General features: G+C 43.6%; 1 protein-coding gene across 1 annotated transcript in view; it reads right to left on the bottom strand.

Moving 5' to 3' along the window:
* Positions 1-615: 615 nt before the first annotated feature.
* Positions 616-25,495, bottom strand: part of LHFPL6 (LHFPL tetraspan subfamily member 6) — a 147,272-nt gene continuing 122,392 nt past the window's right edge. The window contains exons 3-4 of the mRNA XM_075046334.1: positions 15,993-16,091; positions 616-1,727 (exon numbers count right to left, since the gene is read on the bottom strand). Coding sequence (XP_074902435.1) covers positions 1,609-1,727; positions 15,993-16,091 — 218 coding nt within the window. The 3' untranslated portion in view covers positions 616-1,608. The remainder of the gene's footprint in view (positions 1,728-15,992; positions 16,092-25,495) is intronic.

The raw sequence follows: 25,495 nt of genomic DNA, 5'->3' as shown, positions 1-25,495 counted from the left end.
CTACAAGTGTTATTAACCAGCAGAACAGCAACTAGAACATAAAAGGTAAATTAGAAATACACAACAGAAATATCGTATTGAGAAAACAAGCAGAAAAACAAATTTGAAAGGGAATAACATCATTTAATATCATGATTGAAACCGCCCTACAAGTTCCCATGCTCTAAGTTCACATTGTTTTTCTTAAAGAAAATAAAAGATTGGTTTTGAGTTTTGTGTGTACAGTGCCGGTGTCTTGTGCAGGGAATACCGCCTGGTAGCTATTTGATCAGTAGTGATGCAATTAAGAAAGTAAGGGCTTGTTTCAACCACCTAAACAGGGATATGCAATGCTGTGTGAAATGCTGAGTCCACAGCAGCAGCCAGGACAAAATGGGGAAGGTCTCACAGAAGTCCTGCAGGACACCTGGCAGCATTAGGGAAAAATGTGGGATATGCCAGAAAACCTCCAGTGGCAATAGATGTCTGTCCTCAGGCAATGTAACCGAACCCTAAATGTATGTGTTTTACAGGGAAAAAGGATACAGCATGGTTATAAAAGTCATGATTATTTCTGAGTTTTTTTCCAATGGGGATCTGGAAAGGAACTTTTTCATCTATTGACACGACCATGCATTGCAAGTATTGATCAAGGAAAAATTTATTTACAGAGATTTTGCAAATACAAACATAAAATAGCACATATTATATATATTTTTTTTACAAAAATGAATATTGAAATAATAAACATGGTACAGCACAATACGACATCAATGAGCTAAACGTAACAGCAACAGAAATCTATGTCTGGAAGAAGTTTCCTGTTAGTTGTACATAACCAACAGAACTCTACAGTACCGTGAATGGAATTTCCAATGGACAGAAAAACGTCCATTTACTGCACTTCATAAAAGTACTATAGGGAAAGGCTACATATGCCAAGTAATTATGTTGCATTTTTTTAATAATGCTGAAAACACAGAGGCTTAATAAAAGTTATATAGGGCTGAATAAGCAGTGGCTAAATGTTTGGGGAAGAAAAATGTGTAGAGAATATACAAAATACTGATAAAGTGGCTTATTGGTCCTTTTATTAAGTTTAATGTATAGATTAAAAAGTGTTGCAACACTGAATTTTAAACCACCAGAGAGAAGTAAAAAAAAAAAAAAAAAAAAAAGGGAAAGAAAGAAGAATCGCACCAAAAAAAGTTTCCTCTCTACCCATCTTGTGCCATGGTCAACATCTGTGCGTGCGCGTGTGCTTTTGGGAGCCATGCCAAGGGGCTGCCGGACGCTACCCCAGTCGCCGGCACTGCCATCCCCTCACCAACCTCTCAATTAATTGCTGCACGCAGAATTTCATCATTTGCCAAAGCGGAGTTTTCCTTGCTTATATTTTTGCGGAGCCAACTACGAGCGAGCTCGGGTGAGAAAGCCCATCCCTCTCCAGCCCGGCTGGGTGGCTTTGCGCTGCTGTTCACCTCCCTGCCCTCCCTGGGGCCACCTGCCGTCCCACCCCACGCCCACTCCAGAGAGAAAGCACTTAAAAATGTCTTGTTCGTCGTCGTTTTCCAGAAGACATCGGCAAGCCCCTCGGGCGTCTGGCAGCGCCCGCACACCGGGGCCGGCTCAGTAGGGGTACTGCTTCTGCTTCTTGCCGGAGAAGCAGGCCAGCCAGGTGCACACCAGCATGGCCGCCGCCGCACCCCCGCCCGTGCAGTAGTAGGCCCAGCCGATGTGGCAGGTCCCTGCAAGGGAAACAAAGCGACGCGGCACAGCGTTAGCCGGGGGAGGAAGCGCTGCCGCAACCCTCCTTTCTGCCCACCCAGGAAAAAGCACTTTTCTAGGTTTCTGCCCGCTTGTATGTCCACCTCAGACAGGGAACACAGGGCGTAATTCAAGCAATTAGAGAAGCCAAGCTGTTTAAATGGCTCCCCTTCATTTTCCATACAGGTTCAGCAGTCAGGCCTCTGAGCTCGCTAGTTTGGCCAGCTGCTGTTTGACACACGGGGGAAACGCCACGTGGGAGCCGAAGCTGAGGCTGCCGGCACCGCGAGTGCGCCAGCCACAAGGCAGCCGTCCTCCTGCCCGCCCGGCCCAGGGAGCGTCCACGGCACCGCTCTCCGCAGCGGCTGCAGTCGGAAGAGGGCTTTTCCCACCCTTCTCTTTCTTCTCCTCCTCCAGCCAGCATTTGAGGATATTTTGGTTATTTTTGACTGAGATTTTGAGGGTTTGCAGGTAACTTGGGCCAGGGCCTGCTCCCTTCAGAAAGAGCTGAGTGGGTCCAGCTCAGCCATCGCAGTGACAGGGCTCGAAACTGGACCCAGCTGCAAGCTGCTGGGTGACAATAACCCAGGACATGGCTGTGGGGAACCTGTTCATGTCCCCCTCGCACAGGCACCAATCCTGACCATCTGCGAAGGAACGTGGTGTCAGGGGACTACCTGCATGGGGGCTGCTGTGGGAAGGGAGTCCAGAAATACAAAAATAGAGAAATTTCCCTATCCTCACCCAAGGCCACAACTCATTGCTGAAAACTTCACTGATCTTTTGTTTAATGTGTTTAGCAGTGTCACAATATGGCCTTGAATATATTTAATGGCCTCAGTATCTTTATACAGCCAAACTTATCACCAGCGAATGGTGCTGGGGAATCCCACGGTGGACCATAAAGTGATTCCTCCCCTTCCAGGCACCACTGTGCCTGCAGTAGAAGAGGAAATCAGGAAAACAGCAGCTGCAACAGGGAGGAAGCCTCCTCAGAGATCTCCGAAAAGCGAGGAGACAGCTGCTATTGCTCCTCAGGACAACATCTTGGTCATTTTGATCTTGAGTGCTTGGGACTCATTACAACTGAGGTTCTCCCTGTGTTGCCATCTTGGGTGATATCGCCCTGCTTCGAGCAGTGAGTGCTCTCAGTAAGGCACAAACATCAATACACTTCCTTCCCACCCTCTGGAAAAAGCAGCAGAAACCATTCTTCCCTCCAGAGAACAGAAGGTAACAGAGTTTCCATCTAGAAAGACAGAGCTGAAACAGGTGGCGTGTCCATACTCTGTCCCAATGGCATCCTACAGGGCAAGGTTTGAGGTCCAGGCAATTATCAACTTGGCTAATCCTGCCTTAGGCACGAGACACACAAGACGTCTGTCTGTATATCTCAACATGTCCAAAACATTAGCATGCCTCAAGGCAGACAGCATGTCCACTGACTGTCTGCAGGATATTGTCAGGCCAGCTTTGTAAGGAGATGTTAGTAGGAGGCAACACTTATGATCTTGGCCACTCTGAAGATCTCAGGTTGACACCACAGCGGTGTCCTGGTTTCAGCTGGGATAGAGTTAACTGTCTTCCTAGTAGCTGGTACAGTGCTATGTTTTGAGTTCAGTATGCGAAGAATGTTGGTAACACTGATGTTTTCAGTTGTTGCTAAGTAATGTTTAGACTGAAGTCAAGGATTTTTCAGCTTCTCATGCCCAGCCAGCGAGAAAGCTGGAGGGGCACAAGAAGTTGGCACAGGACACAGCCAGGGCACCTGACCCAAACTGGCCAACGGTGTATTCCATACCATGGGACGTCCCATCTAGTATAGGAACTGGGGAGTAGGGGCAGGGAATCGCCGCTCAGGGACTAGCTGGGTGTTGGTCGGCGGGTAATGAGCAATTGCCCTGCGCATCATTTGTACATTCCAATCCTTTTATTACTACTGTTGTCATTTTATTAGTGTTATCATTATCATTATTAGTTTCTTCTTTTCTGTTCTATTAGACTGTTCTTATCTCAACCCACGAGTTTTACTTCTTTTTCCCGATTTTCTCCCCCATCCCACTGGATGGGGGGGCAGCGAGTGAGCGGCTGCGTGGTGCTTAGTTGCTGGCTGGGGTTAAACCACGACAAGCAGGAAGCATAGTACTTGTTTCATTTTGAATTCATAACCCACAAAACTTTTTATTTAAAGAAGTGTCCAGTGAAACAAAGATCCTGATGTGACCAGAGGAATTGAGGAGCTGTGGCCTTGGCTTGAACTCATGAGCCTCTCTCCTTAATGTGCTGAAGCAGATGGAGAGATTTACTTGGTTTTGTAATCTGGTTATGCTCTGTAGATTAACACCATTCTTGGCTTCCTTGCAGAAGACCACACAGAGAGTCTGACTTCCTAAAGAGAAGACCATGGAGAGCCTCCAAGTGCCTGGCAATGTCACTGATGCTGATCCTTGCCCAATTGCACAACAGTCCCTGGAAAGACCTGTCTCTGGACCATCTATTGCTTTGCCACTGCCTACAGTTTCCACTGGGAATTTCAAAGCCAGACCTAAGCATAAACCATATGTCTAAATCCATTGGATTACTTTGAAAATGATCACGTTTATACCAGGGTGGGGTGTGCTAAAGCATTTCTTTTGATAAGACAGACTCCATCTGATAGGTCTTTTTAAATTGTTAAGTATTCCTAAAAGTACTAGGGAATTGTAGTTGCAGCTTGAAAAAGTAAAACTTTCTCATCATGATGCTTCCAGGTAGAGAAAATAAATGTTAAAATGCTACTTTAAAAAGAGTTTAAAGAATCACCTGGCAATACTGCCCAAAGGTGTGACCTAGGTGGGACAGAATGAAGTAAATTTGAACTTTTGCATGGTGTGATTTCAACTTTTGTGCCTTGATAGTGGGAGAGGGGGACTGTGTACGCAATACATATTAAGAAGAAAGAGCTGTTAAATCAGTGTCAGAGATGTGCTCAACAGATACAACATGCACATTCAGCCTTGGATAAAGAGAATAATGTTTGTTTATTTCTCCATACCATGCTCCATTTACCCTAAGGACCACTGCCCTACTTAATGCTCTGAGGCATGACAGGCAGCCTCTTGATCTAACAAATTCAATGTAGTTCACAAGTCTGTGTTGGGTCAAGATGAAAAAATGAAAGAAAGGGAGAGTGCAGGAGAACAGATGAAAGAGCCAGGAGCCTGACCTTAGAGCAATAATAACACAGCAATAAACCTGGCCATTATTTCCAGCCTGTGCCAGGAGCAATGGGAGGCCTCAGATAAAATAGCTTGATCTGTACTTGGATGATGCTGAGCAGAACAGCATTTCAAGCTACTGTGCTGAAGAGCCTGCAGCGGGGAAGGTGTCTGAGGGTATAGGACTTGGCTATACTTTTCATTGTAAGTATAGGTAAGTCCTAGGTCCATAGCTAAGTATAGCTATAAGGCCAGAGATAATTCATCTCAAAGGTACCTGTCGCAATGAATGATTGCCTACACTACATAGCCACGTGTCACAATGAAACAATGCTACCCCTTTTATAATTGTGTATTGCACAACGAGAGAAAATATTTTGGAGTTTATGTTTCTGCTCTGGTGTTCTCATTTTACTACAAGTATGACCTATTTTAATCCACTGCACCCTAAAGAAAGATTATTGGTTGTCAATAATTGGGTAATTTAGTTGCACTTTAAATTGTAAAATGACTTCTGCTTTGCTTTGATATTAAACATTCATTTTAAAAAGAACAGGAAACTTCATAAAAAGCAGGGTTAATGAGTAATTAAATGTAACATCAAATGAAACAAAATACACCCATAGAAATGTTATATGTTAGAGAAGACAGACTTTGCTTTCTAGCTTTATATTTTTATATTATAATAATACATACCATAGAAGGACCCTTTGTCATGTTCAAATTTTATTGCACTGACATCAGTGGGACTAGTCATGTATTCAGAGATAAGCAAACAGTTAAGATCTTTGCAGAACTGGGGCTTAAATTCAACCATCAAATAGAGCAGTTTGGCTTCATGGAGCCCATCATATTAAAGATTAGAAATGCTGCATTACAATTTCCCATTTTTTTAATGTCAAAACTCTAAAATGAAGAGCAAGACCACCTAATTACTTGATAGTATTAAAACAACTATTGAAACCATGTCAATTTTCACACACACGAAGACACAGAAGCTGTTGTTTTCCTTAAGGATGCATAGGAATACATATATACAGGTAGAAGTGTGCCAGTCTATTTAGGGCATGGAGATGCATGTAAGAATGTGTACATGTTCTTGCTCATAAGATGGGCTGGATCTGGTTTCATGCCAAAGTAAATTCCCCAGCAGCTGAAGTACCCTTCTAGCTGATAGAGATGACATGCATCACAGCAGTTTCCTTCTCTGCACAGAAATGGTGTTGCATTTAACAAATAAGTCTTTACCTGACAGGTCAGTATGGAGGGAGAAGCTTTAGCTTCAGCGTTTGGTTAGTTCTGGATCCTTGGATTAGTTGGTTTGGGTTCTTTTGGTAAAGGAGAGCATAAATAATTGGAGCTCTTGGTTGCTCAGTGAAGCAGGGCTGTCCCAAGTCAGCTCACGTAAATTTGTAGCCAGATATTAAGAACTTCGTTTTCACATTTGTTTTACTGGGATTGGCAACAAGAGAGTGTCAGGATGAACCCTGGAATCATAGAATAACAGACCTTGCAGCTATAGGGATGGATGGCCATTTTCCAAGCAAATAAAAGAAGGAAAGAGTGGAAACATCACACTCCTCTCTTTTGTAAAATGATTGAAAGGAATTGCAGTTCCTGAAGATAAAGGACAAAAGCAAGGTGAGTGAGGACACTATCAAAAGAAGATTCTGCAGAAAAAAGTCCCATAGAACATAAGACAATATTTGCTAAATGAAAAGAAATCAAAGAATGTGGAAGGGTAGTTTTGCAGTGATGGATGGGCTTATTAAAAAACACTTCCATGCCTTTTCCTGATTTCTAACATGATCTTCGAGGCCATGATACATGTCCCCTAGCTCCCCCCTCCTCTTCAATATACAAAGCAATCAAAGATTAAGACAAATTTGGAGTGAGCGAAATTTGGCAACAGAAAATCTGCAGATAATTGATCTACCATGGAGCTGTGCCAGGATCCAGTTGCCAAAACAGAATTTTACCAGAATTTCTACTCATGATGTCTTATAAATAGTTATCATGTATAGTTATCAAGGTCCTGGAAATAACATATGATTTTCATCTAAAATAACCGATAATTGACACTTATGAAAAAATACCCAGAACACGAAAGTGTCTTGGATGCAAACCTGTTGATTGCAAGACTTAGCATCTTAAATATTTGTACCTTCTCTGCCATTAATGTTAAGACTACCCTGGGCTTGCAGCCTGGAGTATTTGGCAAACACTAATCATTTAACCTTAAGTACAGCCTATTTTCCAAGATGAAGGAAAAAAGGTTTCAGAATTAGCCAGGCTGAAGAATACAAATAATATACCTTCAAAAATAAAAACTACAATTCCTACTTGAAAAAAGATGTGCTGGAACTCTAATTCAGCTTCACATGAGAGTGCAGTACTACAGGGAATGTGAATTAATGTAATCAATCAGGGTGTTGGAAAAGTAATCAGAGAAAAAAGTAAGGAGTGTGATCTTAAGGAATATACAGGGATTTGGAGATATGAAAGCCACAAATGAATGTAAAAGATAATCAGCTAATTAATAAGAAGGCACAATTATTTTGAAACAAAGCCAAGATAAATTAAACAGCTGAAGATTTTTTTCTTGACACAGTTACAATGAAAAACAGTCATGTGAAATCAGCTACAAAAGCAGGAAAAGAAGTTAAAACTTGGAGTGCATCCAGAAAGGATTAAAGTAGTTATGTGAAACAAAGAAAGAAGCTATATAAGGTAAAACTGCAGCCAAACAAATAGCTTAATAAAAAATAATGAATTTAGTGAAGCTGGTTTCTTTGTCTGTTGCATGGATATGACTTTCTAAATTGATTTATCTTTTTTATAAATATATGATCTCTTATGCATGCACAGATCAAGCTATTTTGGTTACTTATAATTGGTCAAAGAAATAGTTTGGATATTTTGGTTTGTAATTAAATGCATAAAATCACTTAAAGTTCAGAAGTGTAAAAAAAAGCGTAAAAAGAAGTACCAACTTGAAATTCTTCAGTTCTGCTGTATGCAGACACTCACTCATATGAGCAAATCCTCCTTTCTTTGGAGGATCACATAATTTTGTTTAATCAAACCTCAAGTTTGCTGTAGGTGTGCATTTATCATGGAGCAATGAAGGAGAAACCAATACTTTGTGTCAACTACAATGCTCAAATTCCCAAGAGCAAATAGCTTATGTCCTGCTAATGAGGAGCTCTCAAGCCTCCTGGAAGAAGCCAGAAAGCTTACATATTACAGGAAGTGAAATTAATTTCACCTCTCTTTGGACAGCCACAGTGCAGAGATTCACACTGGGCTAGTACCCCAGTCTCCCTCTGGAGACAACAAGGAGAAAAAGTCACCTATAGAAGTGTACTGCATTTCATCTTAAGGTAGACATTTAAAGTACAGCAGATAACCCCTGCTCTTCTAGTAGCACCTATTTTTCTCCCTTTAACTATGAAGGGATTCCAAACAACCAGCTTAGCTGCCCTTTTCAATTAATAAAGAGCACCAGATACTTGCTCCCAGGTGGTCTGAGTTACCTTCTAGATGCTCCTGCTTATCTCTATTGACTGCAGAGGGTCCTTGGATGACCATGCATCCTGGTTTTGGCTGGAATAAAGTCAGTTTTCTTCCTAGTAGCTGGTATAGTGCTGTGTTTTGGATTTAGGATGAGAAGAATGTTGACACCACATTGACACATTGATGTTTTAGTTGTTCCTAAGCAGAGTTTATACCAAGTCAAGGACTTTTCAGCTTCTCATGCTGCCCTGCCAGCAGAGGCTGGGAGTGCACAAGAAGTTCAGAGGCAACACAGCCAGGACAGCTGGCCCAAATGAGCCAAAGGGGTATTCCATACCATATGATGTCATGCCCAGTATATAAACTGGGAGGAGTTAGCTAGGGGATGCTGTGGCTTGAGGATTGGCTGGCCATTGGTCAGTAAGCAATTGTATTGGGCATCACTTGTTTTGTATATTGTATTATTATTTTCCCTTCCTTTTCTGTCCTATTCAACTGTCTTTATCTCAACACATGAGTTTTACCTTTTTTTTTTTTTTCTGATTCTCTCCCCCATTGCACTCAGGGAGGGGAGTGAGCGAGCAAGCAGCTCTGTGGTGCTTAGTTGCTGTCTGGGGTTAAACCACAACACCATGTTCTAACTCTGTCAACAAAGGTAAGTGCCTTATGTTAGATAGAATATATGTGGACCTTGATATAGTCACCAAAGGCTTACAGAGATTTAAGAACGGAAGTTATCCAGGTAGCACTGAAGAGGAAATGTTTCTTGATGAAACACTTTCTTTACTAGCATGCAGACTGATTCATTCATTTATCTAAGAACTCAGCAGCTGCAGTTCAGATATGCTTGTAAAGATTGTGCTCAGCCCCAATCAAAAAAATGAACTGGTAAAATCTCTGAGCTGTTTGCAGAGGATCTGCGAACAAGAAAACTGGCTTTTTCAGATAGATTGCTCATAGAAAAATACAGCTTTGAAGCCTTTGCCTTTAATAGGATTCTAATAAATTGTCCTATCCTCTAAATCCTTTCCTTGATTGTTTTGGCACTGTATGTCAGCACTCAGACAGATGCTGAAATGATGCCACCTAAGGCAAATTAACTAGTAGACAAAGTTATTGTGTGGGTTTTTTTATATTCACTGCTTTCTGTGGGCTTTTAATGTTGTTTTAGTAACTGCACTGTTTGCTTTTAAAGTGCTTTAAAGATAATTCACTCTAATATTTCTACAGCAAAAGTAATTATCAAGTCAAGAGTTCTCTTTAAGATATTTCAAGCCCTCTAAAAGTGGCAAAGGGGAACCTTAATAATAATGATCTTGGGAAACAAATATCCCTCAACAGAGAAGTTTCTGAGTTTTCTTTTGAGGGCAGTTAAACTGCTTGTTTAGTTCAGGATGGGAGCCAGCCTTTTAAGTTGCTCTCCAGCCAGCCACTTTGGCCAAGAGAGCCCTTTCACAGCAGTTCAGATGGATAGACTGCCACAGAGGGCAAGCAAAGGTGTGCATTTGGAGCCATCTGCTTTGGTTGCTGCTGCAGCTGAGCACCCAGATCTAGGATATCTCTGTGCGTGACAGGTAGCGATGGAGCGCGACAGCCAGAGTACATGGAACAACTGGAGAGGATCTAGAAGGACTTGCAGAAGAAACAGAGCAGGAGACAGTTCCCAACCTCATAAGGATGACATGAACTCGATCAAGCATAGAATGCATTTTGGGCAGGCTGTGGCCGCAGCTGCCAGGTGGGTAGGCAGGCCATGGTGTGCTGACAGCCACACCTGAGCCATGTGAGCCCTTGCTGCCAGATCTATGATTTTCACTGCCTTGAATAGCAAAGAAAAGCATCATGAAACTCAAAGATGAGCTCTGAAGGTAGTTACATACAGCAAACACCAAGCCATGTTTGTAGGATGCATTTTAGCACAAATGATCACCAGCAGAATAAAAAAATGTAGGTCCCAGGTAGGAAATGTACAACATAAAAAGTAATCTCTCACAAAATGGGGTAGGACATAAAAAATTCTGAGGCATTCATCACCTAGGCTGAGTCCTGACTGCCCAAACACACCATATTTCCTCAAAGGAAGACAAAAAATTTTTCTGAGTAGTTAAACTTAAAAATTTGAGTTTATCTTGAATTTAGTGTCTTCATTCTTTCAGGTTAATAAGGTAAGTACATAATATCATTTCATACATCTGGTGGTAGGAAAGTGGCAGCTGGAGACCAGGTGAAATTTCCTAGGGCACCTACAATGGCATGAGTCATTTGTGTTTAGATAATTTAACCTTACTCTAGATAACCATTTTGCTGTTTGGGCTCTTAGGTATTGGTCTTGTAGTGCTATTTCATCAGATGCCAACTGAGGCTTGATTTTGTGAGTTAAACTGAGCGTGCCCTGTCCTCTCTGGGACCTTCTGTGGGATTTAGCTGCCTCTGCACCCATCACAACAGAAATAAGCATGCAACAACTGAGCACTCTCCACGTGCACACCTAGGGAAATCAATGGCCTAAAATGAAGTCTCATATTGATTTTAGACATTCAAAACCAATACTAATGTATTCACATGTATACACTTGCATTGCCCTTTAAAAAAGGCATGCAAGGTCAGAAGATTTCTCCACACAGTTTAAGTTTTGCAAAATGGGGAAGTTTTTGCAAATGTCTGGTGTAGTCTTCACTTTAATGCATATTCTCACCTTAATGCAGGGTCCCTCACTTCAATGAATTTCCTGCTAAACCCCTCATTTTTCAGCTGTTATTCTTGTGTGGTACATTTAGTAAGGAAAACAAAATGGTACTAGTGCCTCTAGCCCAGAAAAACTGAATGTGTGCTATATGATATCCTATAAAGATGCTTGCTTTTAGGAAATTGCCTGCTAATTCCTCTTGCAGACCATTGGATTGTGTAGATATGACTCGCTTTCACACCCTTCAGTCAGCAGCTCTGTACTGCTGTGCCACATCAGTGCTGTCCTGAATAGGCCCACAGGCAACTCCAGGGTGTAAAAAATGCAGCATAACAATAACAGCTCCCATGGTGACAAGAGATTAAGATGATTTTGATCCACTCTCAGACATTTGGTAAAAGCAAAAGGCAGTCACTTTGAGCACTGCTAGTTTGTAACTTCAGCCTCTGCCTTGGGCATTAGCCTGTGGCCTAGTCCTTAGACTAAGGACTTTGACTTGGTCACCGAGCAAACAACTGTGTTGGTTTAAAACATAAATACCTCTTTTTCTCTTGCCCCCATTTATTTATATTGCCCTACTGCTAGGGGTTACCACCCTAAGAACAGTGGCAGAAGACTGCTCCAGTTCATAGTCTGGTGTTTCGGTGGGAACTCTGCTCCATCTGTGATCTGAGATGGCATGCTGCAATACAGAGCTCCATTCAGGCCCTAACTATCAGGAAGCTGGGAACCACAAGCAGAGGAACATGACAGAGACCTATCATGGCCTTAACCCCCCAACAAGATTTGCCAGAGGTCATTTGTCAAAGCCCTAATCTATCACTGTGCTTTTTTTCATGATGGCAAAAACAGATTGCTAGAACAGAGCAGAGAGCAGACCCCTCTACAGGTCACCAGTCTCTCTGTGTATTTATGGAGGTTACGCCCCATCCCCATTAGCAAAACAGCTACATCTATTCAATGTAATTTAATCAACAAATGGGGTTGTCCTTGGCAGGGTATCTTCAGTTGAAGAATGACTCCTGTTTGTAGGGATTCATTTGCTTGAAAAAAATTAGCCCAATTAAATACATGAATGTTTAAGTAAACCTTTTGGACATCGTTCGCTTAATAAAAAACCAAATAAATATCCAATTTTAAAGAGAGCAGCAAACTGCTGGGCATTTCAGTGTCAGCTCAGGTTTTCTAGAAAAGAGTACCCAATTCCACTTATGTAAATTAAAGGCAGGTTATTTTTCCTGCAGCCTTTTTAAATGTTGCTTTGGAATGTACACAGAAATGTTTGTGTTTGGTGGGGGTGGAGGGAGTGGGTCCCCTCTTCACAATATGGGCTATCTCAGCACCATTTGGAGTGCCTGTTATTCCAATGCCTTTTCAGAATGCCTGAAGACATGGAGAAGCACTTCTTATCTAGCACACCCATTAAGGATTAAGCTTTTTTATGGGTTCCTAGCATTGCTATTTATTTATTCTATCTAGTTATGAGCATGCTACAGGGAGTGGGTGGTTGTCTTGTTTTGGTAAAGCAAAAATCTTCATTTAATTGCTAATTCTGGAATATTTCAGATTAACATTTCACAATGCAAAATTCAGCCGCTTCTGAAGCGAATTCTTGCAGTCCCTCCTCTGTACCTGCCTCTTGTCCTTCTCATACTCCTATAATGTAGACTGCAGCTCCTGGCTTATCTTTTCTACCTCCAATCTCAAACATTTTTTCCCCTCGCCTTTTGTAAGTCCAGAATGAATCTCAGTGCTGAACCTCTGCCTTTGCTGGCTCTGTGGTCAAAGCTGGTGTGCTTTAACTCTCCTTTCCTAACCACATGCATATGTTTCCTGTGGCCCAAGCTGCAGCAGTTGCTCTGCCATCCTCAAAGAGGAGGCTCAATGCTGTCTACTGATCAGTGTCCCTTTGAACACCCTCTCCTTTGAGAGTAACCTGCTGAATTAGGCTTTCAGTGTCATCCTCGCTAGCACCCACAGCAGCAGGAGGTGCAGGACCAGCACTCCCACCACCACCATTTCTCCCATCAGCAAACCAGTGCAGGGCTCACAGCAGCTCAGCTTTTTTGAGGGCAGATTTTGAATGCAGCCTGTATATGTGTGGTTCTTGAGACAACTCATTTCACAGACTCAGGAATAGAAAACATATCATTGTGGCTTAATCAAATTAAATATTCAAATGAAAGCAATACTTACCTAAATTTGTCTTGAGACTTAATCTCACTAAGTCTTTGAAACATCATTTTTGGCCTGTAGGCTATAATGAGTAAGCCAGTCTCTAATGATTCAGAAAGGCCTAGAGGGTTTGGGTTATCACCAACCAAGAGGTATTTGTGAAAGACGATGGCCAGTGTGGTTATTAAATGGCCCTCAGACAGTACCTCTTCTTTACAGAGTACTTTGCCAACACAGAATCAACTGGGCACAGATATTAAGTAAAAAAATCCTAGCTAAGCTTTAAATTCACTGCCAGTGTATGTGGAAAAGAGATGTTTAGTTGCAGAGCTGCCTGGTAGAAATCACTACAGCAAATTTCAGCTCTCATTATAATCTGTTAATTAATGCGTTAAACATACGATTGCAGCAGATTGGCGAGACCAGCACTCCTGTCAAGTTTAGGCATGCATAACACATGCCCTGCATGCTCTGGGTCCAGAAAATACAGTAAGAGTACATGCCTTCACAGTTAATGTAATACATCTCATGGTCCTGATGTGTACCTGGAAGGAAAGCTGTCAGCTGAAATTTTTCACATGGGTTTCTTCACTGACTCTAATGGCAGAGTGATTCAATTTATGCAAATATCTGACTTATGAGTCAAGACTGAGATGGGAAGGTGGTCTCACAGACTCTGCTCAGACTGTGGGCACGACTGTGTTTAAGGTCACAATTTGTAACTGCCTAAGTGCTGTCTTCAAGGAGCTCAGACTGGCACGACACCCACCTTCTTGTGAGTTTGCAGAGAAAAAACCTGGAAAGGTAACTTTTCTGCACTCTGGGGAAAGCAATGACTGAAGCCTGGGAACAAGCAGGCTATCAGGAGACACAAGCAGGAATCACAGGAGCAGAGTTGCTCACATGCTTGGCATGGAAGAGCAGGCATTAGCGTGCACCAGCGAGGGGCTAGCTGGCCTTGCAAGTGGTGGTGCTGCTAAATGGGCTGGCTAGGAACTACTTCAGGCTTCTGCACAGGATTGACCATGGGCAGCAATGAACCCGACTGTTCCCTGCAATAGTTACTGCAGTGTTTTGCCTAGTCTTTCTGCTACAACCTTTGAGACACCTTTCCATGGAGCTGGGAATCTTAGGGACATTTTTTCTTCTGAGACATTTTTTTCTGCTAGTTAACTGTACATTTCTGTAGTCATTGCTAGCTCTCCTTCATGTGCATATCTTTCAATTATTAGGTGAATAAAAAAGTTGCAGGAACTGTTTATACTTTACTGAAAAAAAAAATTTAATATCAATAGCAGAGAAGGATATTAGAGTTCAGAATAACAAGGTAAAGCTTCTAAAGCATGTTACTCATCCCTTGGGCAACACCATTAGTGGCTGCTGATAACAACATCAGTGGGGTGGTAGAGATGGGTGCTGATATTGGTAATGAGAATTTCTGGTCCCGTGCCAGATCAAATGCACTCTGAAACACCACAAGAATGGTGTGAGGGAGGGTGACCTGGAGCATCTCTCCCAAAGCAGTATTTTTTTATCTTTCAACCTCAATTCATTTGCATATCTTCACAAGAAACACCTTGGAGATGGAAACAAAACTCCTTACTCCTGAAGCCTGACAGAAGTATCAGTGTAAAATTAAAAGATAATGCAGCAGGTTTGTGTTTAACCCTAGGAGACCATTTTTGTCCACTGTCATTTGCACTGGGATTACTACCAGCCTACCACAAGCCCTGCAAACGCAGCTATGGAAAAGGTTTCCAACACTAACCATAAGTTTTAACTTGCAGAGGCTGGAAATGGGGAGCTGTGTGTGTCTGTGCTTGGGAGTGGGAGCTCTCAAGCCTGCGGAGGGTCAGGGTGCTCAGTCTCTCCCGCTCCTTCAGGAGAATTGCAGATCCCCTTGTCCTCAAGTGACACAGGATCAGAGACCACTTATACAGTAGGGTATCAGCAGCTGCATCAATCCTTCTAGCCAAACAAGGACCTGGATGTGCATTCAAACATCAGATCCTGATCATCCCCATTGCTTAATCCTTAGGTTGCTGCTGGGCCCTTGTGTTCTAGAGCCGTCTCCAGAAGCGGCTCGCCCCATACCACATGGACATGAGCCCAGCTTGGCCACATCCCTGGCTCTCATTCAGCGCTCAGTGCAGTCATCAACAATAAGACCAGTGGCTTGTTTAGGAGAAGGCTGACATAGGGATCAAATGTTATTTACCAGCTTACCAAGGATGTGAGTAACCAAAACCATACTCTTTAGGCTGGGGTTAGAAGGCCATAAACATGCCAGACTTCAAAGACAGCTAATTTCACTCATTGTCAATCACCCTGACCTGCGCTGTGACATGATGCCTCTGCCTACCCTGTCAAGATCTCCAGGAGTGTTAGCTACCATAATGCAAGACCATTAAATCTGATGTCTTAAATATAAATATATATACGTGCATGTATACATTCCTTAATTTTCTTCTATAATGTTCTTCTGGAAAATATTTCCAGCAAATCTATCTGAAATCCCCTGCCTTAGCACCATACCAGAATGATGCAATATGAATACCCTACCACACGCAACTGGGTTGCTTCTCCAAGCCTGTGCTCATGTCCTCATTTGCTTTTTATGGACAACACATAGAAGAGTCTAATGTGGCTGAGATGCTCTGATGATGACTCACCCAATTCAAACTGGTTGGAAAGGTTACCACAGGTTTGTCTGACTTCTTCACTGTCCCAGCCAAGAGGATAGAGGGCACAACCAGAGCCGATCAACAAACCTATGGAGAGAAAGGAAATGAGTTTATACAAGCAATTGCCATTAGCTTAAACACAGGCTGCCACTTGGGAATCAAAGTGTCAAACTGCCATTTGGGAATCTCAGAGGAAAAAAATAATCTCTTTTTCTCCTAAAAACAGTAGAAAATAATTTGGACTTCTACTGCTGCATTCTGCTACACTGTTTTGCAGCTGGTCTGTGGGCTGGAGGCAGCATTGGTGGTTCAGCAGCAGAAGCCATCCTCAGCTTCTGGAGCTTCTACCTGAGAGCTTTTAGACTCCCCTTCTACTCTGCAGAGCTGCTACATGTACTGTATGGAAAACTCAATGTGGGGTTAAATAGAAGCTGTGTTAATCACAGCATTTACAAGCTGATTGCTTCTGATTAATTAAAACAACAATCAACCAGGGTCTATCAAGGTTCTAGCAGGAAAAGTGACAGTTGTGCTAATCCATTGTCATTTTCCTTTGTTTTTCACCTTTTCAAAGGGCAGGTGTCCTGGTTTCAGCTAGGATAGAGTTAATTGTCTTTCTAGTAGCTGGTATAGTGTTGTGTTTTGGGTTCAGAATGAGAAGAATGTTGATAACACACTGATGTTTTCAGTTGTTGCTAAGTAATGTTTCGTGTAAAGTCAAGGATTTTTCAGCTTCTCATGCCCAGCCAGCAAGAAGGCTGGAGGGGCACAAGAACTTGGGAGGGGACACAGCCAGGACAGCTGACCCAAAGTGGCCAAAGGGATTTTCCATACCATGTGACATCATGTCTAGTATATAAACTGGGGGGAGTTGGCCTGGGGGGGGATTGCTGCTTGGGAACTAACTGGGCATTGGTCAGTGAGTGGTGAGCAATTGCATCGTACATCACTTGTATATTCCAATCCTTTTATTATCATTATTGTAATTTTATTATTGTTATCATTATGAGTTTCTTTTTTTCTGTTCTATTAAACTGTTCTTATCTCAACCCATGAGTTTTACTTTTTTTTTCCTGATCCTCTCCCCCATCCCACTGGGTGGGGGGCAGTGAGTGAGCGGCTGTGTGGTACTTAGTTGCTGGCTGGGGTTAAACCACAACAGCAGGGAAGAATGGTTTCATGTCACCTGAATCAATTCATAACACAGGTACCGACTCCACAAAGTTTTCTCAAATAATTTCAGCTAAAACAACTGAGGTCTTGAGCCATTTACCTATTATCATGCTTGGCTTAACATTCACAAAATGCTTTGCTTTCTCCAGCCCTCATGGTGCCCCAAACAGATGTGTTTTGGCTAAGTCTTTCCCTTCACAAGATCTTGCTAGGATGCTAGAAGTGGCATTTTGATCATATTGCATTCTCAGCTGTCACTGCAGCAGCTGCCAAAAAGCTGGTGTAGCTGGCAAAACTTCTTACACAGAGAGCCTAGAGAGAACATTTCAATGTACACTACAGCATTTAAATGCTACCTCCTTTGTGTCAGATCTTATTTACACGATTGGAAATGAATCACTGTGTAGATAATGGGCTGGGCACGCCTCACACTTTGCAGGCTCTAAAGGCAAGCAAGTCCTTAAAAAGTTTGCAGTGTGGGTTTGCAGTAGTGCCTTTTAGCTGTTAGGCAGAGCACAGGACTGGGACAAGGTTTCAAGCCCTACAGCTGTCACTGGCTGACTATGGGCAAGTCCCTTGACCTCACACCACCTTGCTTTTTCCTCTCTTGACAATAAGGACAATGTGCTCCCTGGCAAAGCACTTTTGCTGCTGTGCTCCTAGTGCAGAAAAGCCCTGGGTGTAGTGATAGAGGCACTGTGGACATCACACCAGTCTAACAGGAGTCCTGAGAGTGATTCTGACTCAGGGCCTGGAGCTAGCTGTGCATTTCTACTGTCTCCATCCTCAAGATGCCTCAGCTTCTCGTATTTCTGATGCTCCTGCAAGATACAGAAATCACCTTATTATTTTCTTGACTCACTTGGAGACACACCTGAACAAGGCACTGAAGTCCAGAAGTGGTATCTCATCTTTCTCCAAAAGATGTTTAATACTTTTAGCATCTCAACTGTTAGCAAAGTAGCTCAGCAACTCCTTTGCTGCTCCTCCAAGCACATCTGCCCCTATTTAGGCCCAATATTAGCTCCTTAGATCTTCCTCCACTAAGTTCAAATTTCTTGCTGCTCAAGTCTACTTCTTCCTTTCCCTGTTGAGCAGTCATTGCCTGCTCCTCTCTCCATATCTACATCACATAATGGAAAAGAAATCCCTGAGGCAGCCCCCTCTGAGATGGTGCGTTCACCCAACAGCTGTAAAGGGAGAAAAGCAATTAAGGACACATGAAATGCTAGGTATCGTCAGAACTTTGCCTGACCTGGAGGCAGTTGCTTCTAAAGTCCTTGCTAATGGCTTTCACAGTATCATCTGTTTTTTAACTTCAGGGCTGCAGAGCCAATGGCAGCTGGTAAAATCCATTTAAATGATAGTCACTTCTAATTAAATTCTCAGAAACAATGTTTCTCATACGAGAGAACTTAGGCCAAAACTGGATCTACATTTGTTAAAGACAGCTTAAGTGACTGGTTCTCACTTAAATTGTTAAAGCAAGAACAGCGTTGTGAAGTGCTGACAGCATGGCTGAAGTGCTAGGAATGGGCAGGACCCAGTGGGGCAAGGAGGAACATCACCACTGATGATGAGAATGGCTGGGGAAGGGAGGAAGAGCACCTAGATGCCAGAGAGAGCCTCACAGACCGGTGGACCATGGCAGCCCCGGCCAGTCCTGCTATGGTTCTGAACCCTTCCCACACTGGCTGTGATGCCCATGACCTGCCCGGTGCCAGCCCAGGCAGAGGCAGACCACAGCTGCTCTGGCCAAAAGTGAACCACCCTGGCTAGGCTGGTTTCAATCCTCTTGTTTCCTTGAACAGACTGTCTGGGAGACCTCGCAAATGCTCAAAGGCTCCATTGTGAGGGGCAGGGAGATGTGTCCAGTGGGTAAGAGGGAAGGCAGGCTTGCAGCCGCCTGCATTGGACCAGATGAAACGGCAGCCAGCCCTTCCTCACAAATAGGTCCTGGGAAAGCCTCCTGCCCAGTTCTTCCAGGAGAGCACAACAGCAGCACTGCAGGCAAATGAAAGGACTATTACCATAACAATGCTGCCCCTCCAAACCCAGAACAAGCTCTTACTCAGCACTTGCCAATTACTCTCCTCAGGTGGCAAGAGTGTCTAGTGCCCATCGCATTCACAGAGGACTGTTTGTTTTCAGCTCTCTTTAGGTTTTGTTGCAGTTACAGGTTGTTGTTTGGTTTTTTTCCCACGACTATTGCTCACAGCACTTTCAACTGCCACCCTCCAAACACAGCTCATGCTCTTCCAAACACATGTACCTGTTCACTCTTTCTGCCTCTGATGCTACCTGGAATACAGTGGCCACAAGCCTTGGCAACTTATTTCCTTCCTTAGGCAGACCTCTTCATCACCCTGTCACACCCTCTTTCCCATTTCTGTATGTCCATCTCTGTAAGTCCAAAGCCCAGTTTCAGTGAGAATAAATTCTGGCCTTCAGTCAAAAATTCATTAGCAATGCAATATACTGTAATGTTAAATTGCTCCAAAGGAGCAACTGCCTCACTCATATATGGATGCTTGCCCATAAAGCCAGTCCACACTGTCCAATAACGAGCTCAGAGCACCCACCATTTAGCCTCACCATTAGCTGTGCCTCCTAGAAATAAATAAACCAAACAAGGGAAAACTAGTGTGCTATGTCAGAAAACCTCCCTACCCCAGTCACAGCTGGGCTTTAGCAGTGCTGAGTTTCATTTGTGGAGTGCCAGCCATCGAGCACTGTGGCTTCTTTTCTGCTTGCAGCCTGCACTGACTGTGACGATGAGATCAAACGGGAAACTGCCGCCTAACACCAGTGCCGCTGCATGGCCCCAAAGCATGAGTGGCAGCACGTTTACATTCAAAGGACAAGGTTCAAAGCCACGGGCGAGCTGACATGCTTCATTTAGCTAACACAAAACCTGCCAGAGACCAAAGGTGCTGCCACGAGCATGGGGCTACATTCCTTGGGGGAAAGGTGTTCTAAGGTTTGCTTTTACTTCTCATTATCCTTGTTTTGATTTGATTTGTAGTAATTTAAATTGATTTTGTTTCTTCCCCAAGTTGAGCCTGTCTTTTGCCCGTGACCATGAGTGGTGAGTGATGCCTCCCTGTCCTTGTCTCAACCCACTAGTTTTTCTTCATATTTTCTCCTCCCCATCCCACCAGGGCGGGGGGGGGGGTGAGCGAGTGTCTTTATGGTGCTTTGTTACCCGCTGGGCTGAAACCACGGCAGGTATGTATATATGTATAAAAGTGCCTGTAATGTCCCACTGCTTTCAGCAGGACTGTGCATGACTTCAACAGGGCTGATACTGCCTTGGTCTGCATGGGCAGGAAAGCTGGGAACTGGCGTTTCACCTCCCTTATTTTATGCACTAAAAGTGTGGAGTGTGCCTCAAAGCCCATGTTGTTAATAGGACTTGGACAAAAGCCCCTCAGCCCGTTCTTTCCCTTCTAATCAATCCACCCCTGTTTGTAAGCAACTAAATGTGTGGATCAGACCCTGCAAAAGCAAAAAGGCTGCATACTATTACCGCTATTAAGCCATACATACTCACAGCCAATTTTTTTAATCACAGAAACATGTAGATCCTGCTGAACAGCTGCAACCTCCATTTAAAGATCTAAGTTAAATCCAAGGCCTGCAAACCCAACAGAAATCCTTAAGCTAATTTTGCAGCTTCAGTGGAGAGCAGTTACTGGTTTAGCTCCAGAGTCACATCCTGGTCTGCCCTATAGTTCTTGTATTTAGCCAGCTATGCTACCCGGGGCACCAGACCCATCTTTACAGCTGCTTAAAATGCTTAGGATGCCTATAAGATTTCTTAGGGAAGTGAAAAAACCCACAAACCCACCATGCTGTAATTACCATCACCTGTCATCTTTCATTATCCACTACAGTCATTAGAAGAAATAGAAAGGGGAAGGAAATGTGCAAGTCCATAAACAGCACCTTCACAAAGGGGGCTGCAGCTTCGAGGTGTGGGGAAGCCAGTCAGTGGGATGGGGTCAGATGGCAGTGGAGGCACTGGTGGCACTTGGCTGCTGTTTTGGATGACGTGCCATGCACCAGTGGAGGTGTTGGCACTGTCAGAGGCCAGCTCTTCTGCAGCAGTTCTGCATTCGGGAATGAAGCGGGCTCCTTTCCCTGATTCGTGAAACACTGCTATTGCAAGTGCTGCAGCTGGCTCAATGTGCTAGCGAGGCACATGGGAGAGAGCTGCAGGGCTGCCTTAATGCAGCCAGCTTTGGCAATGCAAAGCTGGGATTAAGTGCTTGGCTTCAATGTTTAACAGGGTCCCATTTAGCCACTAGGCTCTTTGCGTAGTCCATGCAGAGAGCTGGATACCTTCAAAAAGTGAGCTAAAACCTGCCTATGTGCTAAGTGAGGAGCTGCCTAGACCTACAAGTTGCAAAACTACAAACCAGGGGTTCAGAGGATGGATGCCTCAATAGTAAACTGCCCAAAGTAACCCTTGTCCATCCCAGACTGCCTTCCCTGTCACTCTTGCTGTGGGTATAATGTGTAATCATATTTTGGTAACACTTAGCACTTGAAAGATGATCTTGTCTGTCTGGAGTAGAGCTTGTGATTGAAAATAATTGCATATAACAGGTTCTACATATGGTGGATGCAGCAGGGAAGGGACAGTAATTACATTAATGGCTTGGCACAGATCTAGGTTTCATCTTTGAAGTGATAAAGAAATGATTTGTGGCATGCAGCAATCAGCTTACTCCAAGAGGTAAAATATTAACCACTATTAATATCTCCAAGAAAGATTGGATATAGGCAAGTCTGAAACAATAAATACAGAAGGATTAATAAAGCAAGAGACATTAACCAGATTTTGCCATGGGCAAAATGACTGCACTCAGAAAGACAAAGACTGATCGGCAAAAGTCAATGCACAAAAAAGGAAGCTTGCAAGTCCCTGTGGTGGGCAGTCCTCAGACTGCTGCTGTGGCTTTAATGGCAGCCTCCACCCAAAGATCTGCTGTGCCTTAAATAACCCATGTAGACATCACATCATAAATTAATTGTCTGTAACTCTCCTGACAGTTCATAGCTGGCAAGTCCTGTTTTACAGACTCAGCTATTCCTCTCACTTGTTGAGGTCACAGCATGCCCCTGATTCCTATACGGGTCATTCTTGTTTTGTTGTCAGCCCATTTGATCATTGCATCCTCAAAAGCCTGTTGAATAAAGCCAAACCTTCCCCAGTGTCCTTCCTTCTCCCTTGCATAGGGTAAACCTAAGCACATGATTCACATAAATCTGATGGGGGAAACCATCAGTTTGATCAGTAAAGAGAGGTAGTGATGACAGTAAATGAGGCACTTAGCTTTGGATTCAGCCTCAGAGCCTTGCTGCTAGAAAATGCATTTTTAAATGGTAACTAAACCAATGGTGGCTTTCCTTGATTATGGGCTTTTTAAGAGCTTTCTACATGGGCACTGGGAATTGTATTCCTTTTTTGTATATCCTCAGCTCCAGTCACAGTTATACCCTATGAATGCAGTGAAAGGGACTGGCCAGGCACCGTAAAGGGCCTCCTTGGCCATCAGTTAGAGGGTGTCTGCACCGCTGTAGCGGGGGGGCCTGGCAAGCCTCTCAAGTAGGAAGGAGCCCAGTGTCATTGTGAAAACCCAGTTTGTCTTTCCACCTAGAAAAATAAAAGGAATGTGTCAGGCTTGATATATGTACTGCACAGAGAAAATAAAACCAGAACCGAATGATACCTTCTGTACAGTCACTTTTTTAGTGAGAAAAATATTCTTCAAAATATCTTCCTCCTTTCTTTCCCCCCCATCTTCTACTTTTTCCCCTTTCATTTTCGGACCTGACCCAAAAGAAACCTTGCCATTTTTTTTTGCTAGGCATTTCTAATGAATACTGCTCATCTGTCAGATATTCAGGCCATCTGGAGAAGCTGACAGACAATAATTTAAAAGTCATCCCTTTCAAGACCATTTTAATGATGATTCTTCCTTTCACATTTTTTCTCTATTAGCCCATCTGAATCTTCAAGGATGATAGAAAGTTTTCACATTCCCATCTGTCACTTGAAGGTACAGTAATCTCTACAAGCAAAACAAAACCAATTTTTAGATGCAGCACGGACTTTGACTCTCCAGTTCTGACTTAAAAACTCTCCTCGCTGTAATAGTTTTAAAGCATTTACATGCTATAAAAGTGATCCTGCAGTGTGAAAGTAAAATTGAGCTGGCACATGAAGTTGTCTGCTGCTTTCAGACATACCTTAGCCAATAAACAACGAGGTTAAAGAAGAACTGGTTAAAAACTATGATGTGAAATACTTCAGCAGACACAGCTTCTGAAGTCCCTGCTCAAGAAACTCTCCAGGAGCTGCAACCAAGCAGCAACTGCAGAGTGATAGAAGTGGATCAGAGCAGGTTCAAATAAACTCCAGAGCCTGCGAAAAGCAGCAGGACCCAATGGAGCAAAGAGGGAAACAGGGGGAGCAAGGCTGTGCTGGCTGCAGGCAGCCTGGCTCCCATGCCCACAGGCGTCCAGCCTCCATTCAGTTCACGAGGGACGATGTCTTTATACTGGCAGCTCCCAGCTCTTCACCCAGAAGCATCTGTTCTTTGAGGTCACACTCCTACTGCTTCTTTTGACATCACTGCTCTGTTCTTTGGTTTCTCCGTTGTTCTTCTGTTAGAGAACCACTATCACACCAGTCCCTTCTATTGTTGTTAGTACCTGTCCCTCAGGAAATCCAGGCATGCACCTGACTTGGGCTTTTATTAGGCTTAAACACGAGCTCAACACTTGGGCAAAAGTTCTCTTTTGAGTTAGTAGTCACTGAACATGGGGCATTTGACTGGTTCCTTATTGAGCCCGAACTGAAAGTGCATCGTTTGAGAGAGGGTACAATTGCCTACAATCTGAATGAACGTAATAATGGACTCCCTTGTCTGAGTGTCCAGGCAGGGGTTCCCAGGGACACACAGATAGAAATTACATTTATGTTGTGCCAAATCTCCTCCCACTCCTCCTCACAAGGGTCACAGCATGGGAGACAGCAAGTCAGTTCAGGGCTTCACTGAAGGTCAAGGTGTTTCTGCCACTGACTTTGCTCCAGTGGGATACTAGGGGGACTCTAGATGCAAAGCAAAATGAAACATAAGAACAACAACAAAAACCAGAGAGAATAAAATGCTACAACTTTCAACTTTGTGCATCCTGCCTCCAGTAACACTACTTCATCTTGTGTGTGATGGAAATAGTACTCATGGGTTCTCAGCCAAGGGCAAAACCCCACCACCCTTTCCCTTCTGGTTCTGAACTCCAGGTTTTAATTCAATGTATTTGGCTTTGCTTAGCTCCCCTTCCTCTGACTGTCAAGCCCCATCCCTCAAATGAGACTTTTTCTGTTATTTGGGTTACTCCACACCATGAGCACTCACCGCCTGGCAGCTGCTCAGCTCTGAATCTCGGAAAACAGCCACAGCGAAGAGCTGCCACCTGCCTGCTACCACTGCCCAGAGCTCTCGGAAAGCAGGGCCGGTGGTAGACGAAGCCTAAAAAAGGCATTCCAAATGCCTGCCAGCATCCAGCACGGCAAGTGCTGTGTCATGGGAGAGTCACAGCCCTCGCTTTCTCCCTGACTGCGGGCACGGGGCAGTGGAGGGTACAGATGGGAGTCTTCTGAGAGATGAAGCATCATTTTGCTTTGATTTTCATTTGATCAAAGGTGGTGTGCTCATTATGACAGAGGTGCTTCAGGCACAGAGGGGGAAATCTCCCCACCCAGAGATGCTACATGGCTACCCAAAAGCTAATGGCTTTGTCCGCTCTATTTGGCCCTGAGCATTTTTAAAGCAATACTGAAGGCTTCAGAAAATGGGGCTGGGGGCTGGCAGAAACCCAAAAGAAACAGTGAAGTAGGAAGAGCAGAGAAATCAAACACAGGGCTGCTACTAAATGGAATTGAATTAATAACAACCATTTGGGAAAATGACAAGTGACCGGACTGTGGCAGCTGCTGCCGTGGAAAGGAAAGATCCAGCACCAATTTTAAAGCCCTCCAAAATAGGTGCTAGCGCGGGGCGCTTCAGGGGGCTGCAGCTCCCACCAGTTCCGACCCCTGAAAATCACCCCTGGAAGTACTTGTTGTAACTAGGTTTTACAAAGCAGCAGTAAGCAGGGTCCACAGTCTGCGCAGGTTAGCACTACATATTAAGAGTTTAAACCTATTTTATGTATGCAGTAGGAGGAGTAATATGATCTTTGAGAAATAGTTGAATTACGGTGTGTAGCTGGATATTTCATAGAAAACTCCTTTATTACCATTT

This window comes from Buteo buteo, chromosome 14, assembly GCF_964188355.1.
Source record: "Buteo buteo chromosome 14, bButBut1.hap1.1, whole genome shotgun sequence".
In the NCBI taxonomy this organism is placed as follows: Eukaryota; Metazoa; Chordata; class Aves; order Accipitriformes; family Accipitridae; genus Buteo; species Buteo buteo.
The sequence above is the reverse complement of the archived record's forward strand: the minus strand, read 5'-3'. Positions and strand labels throughout refer to the sequence as shown.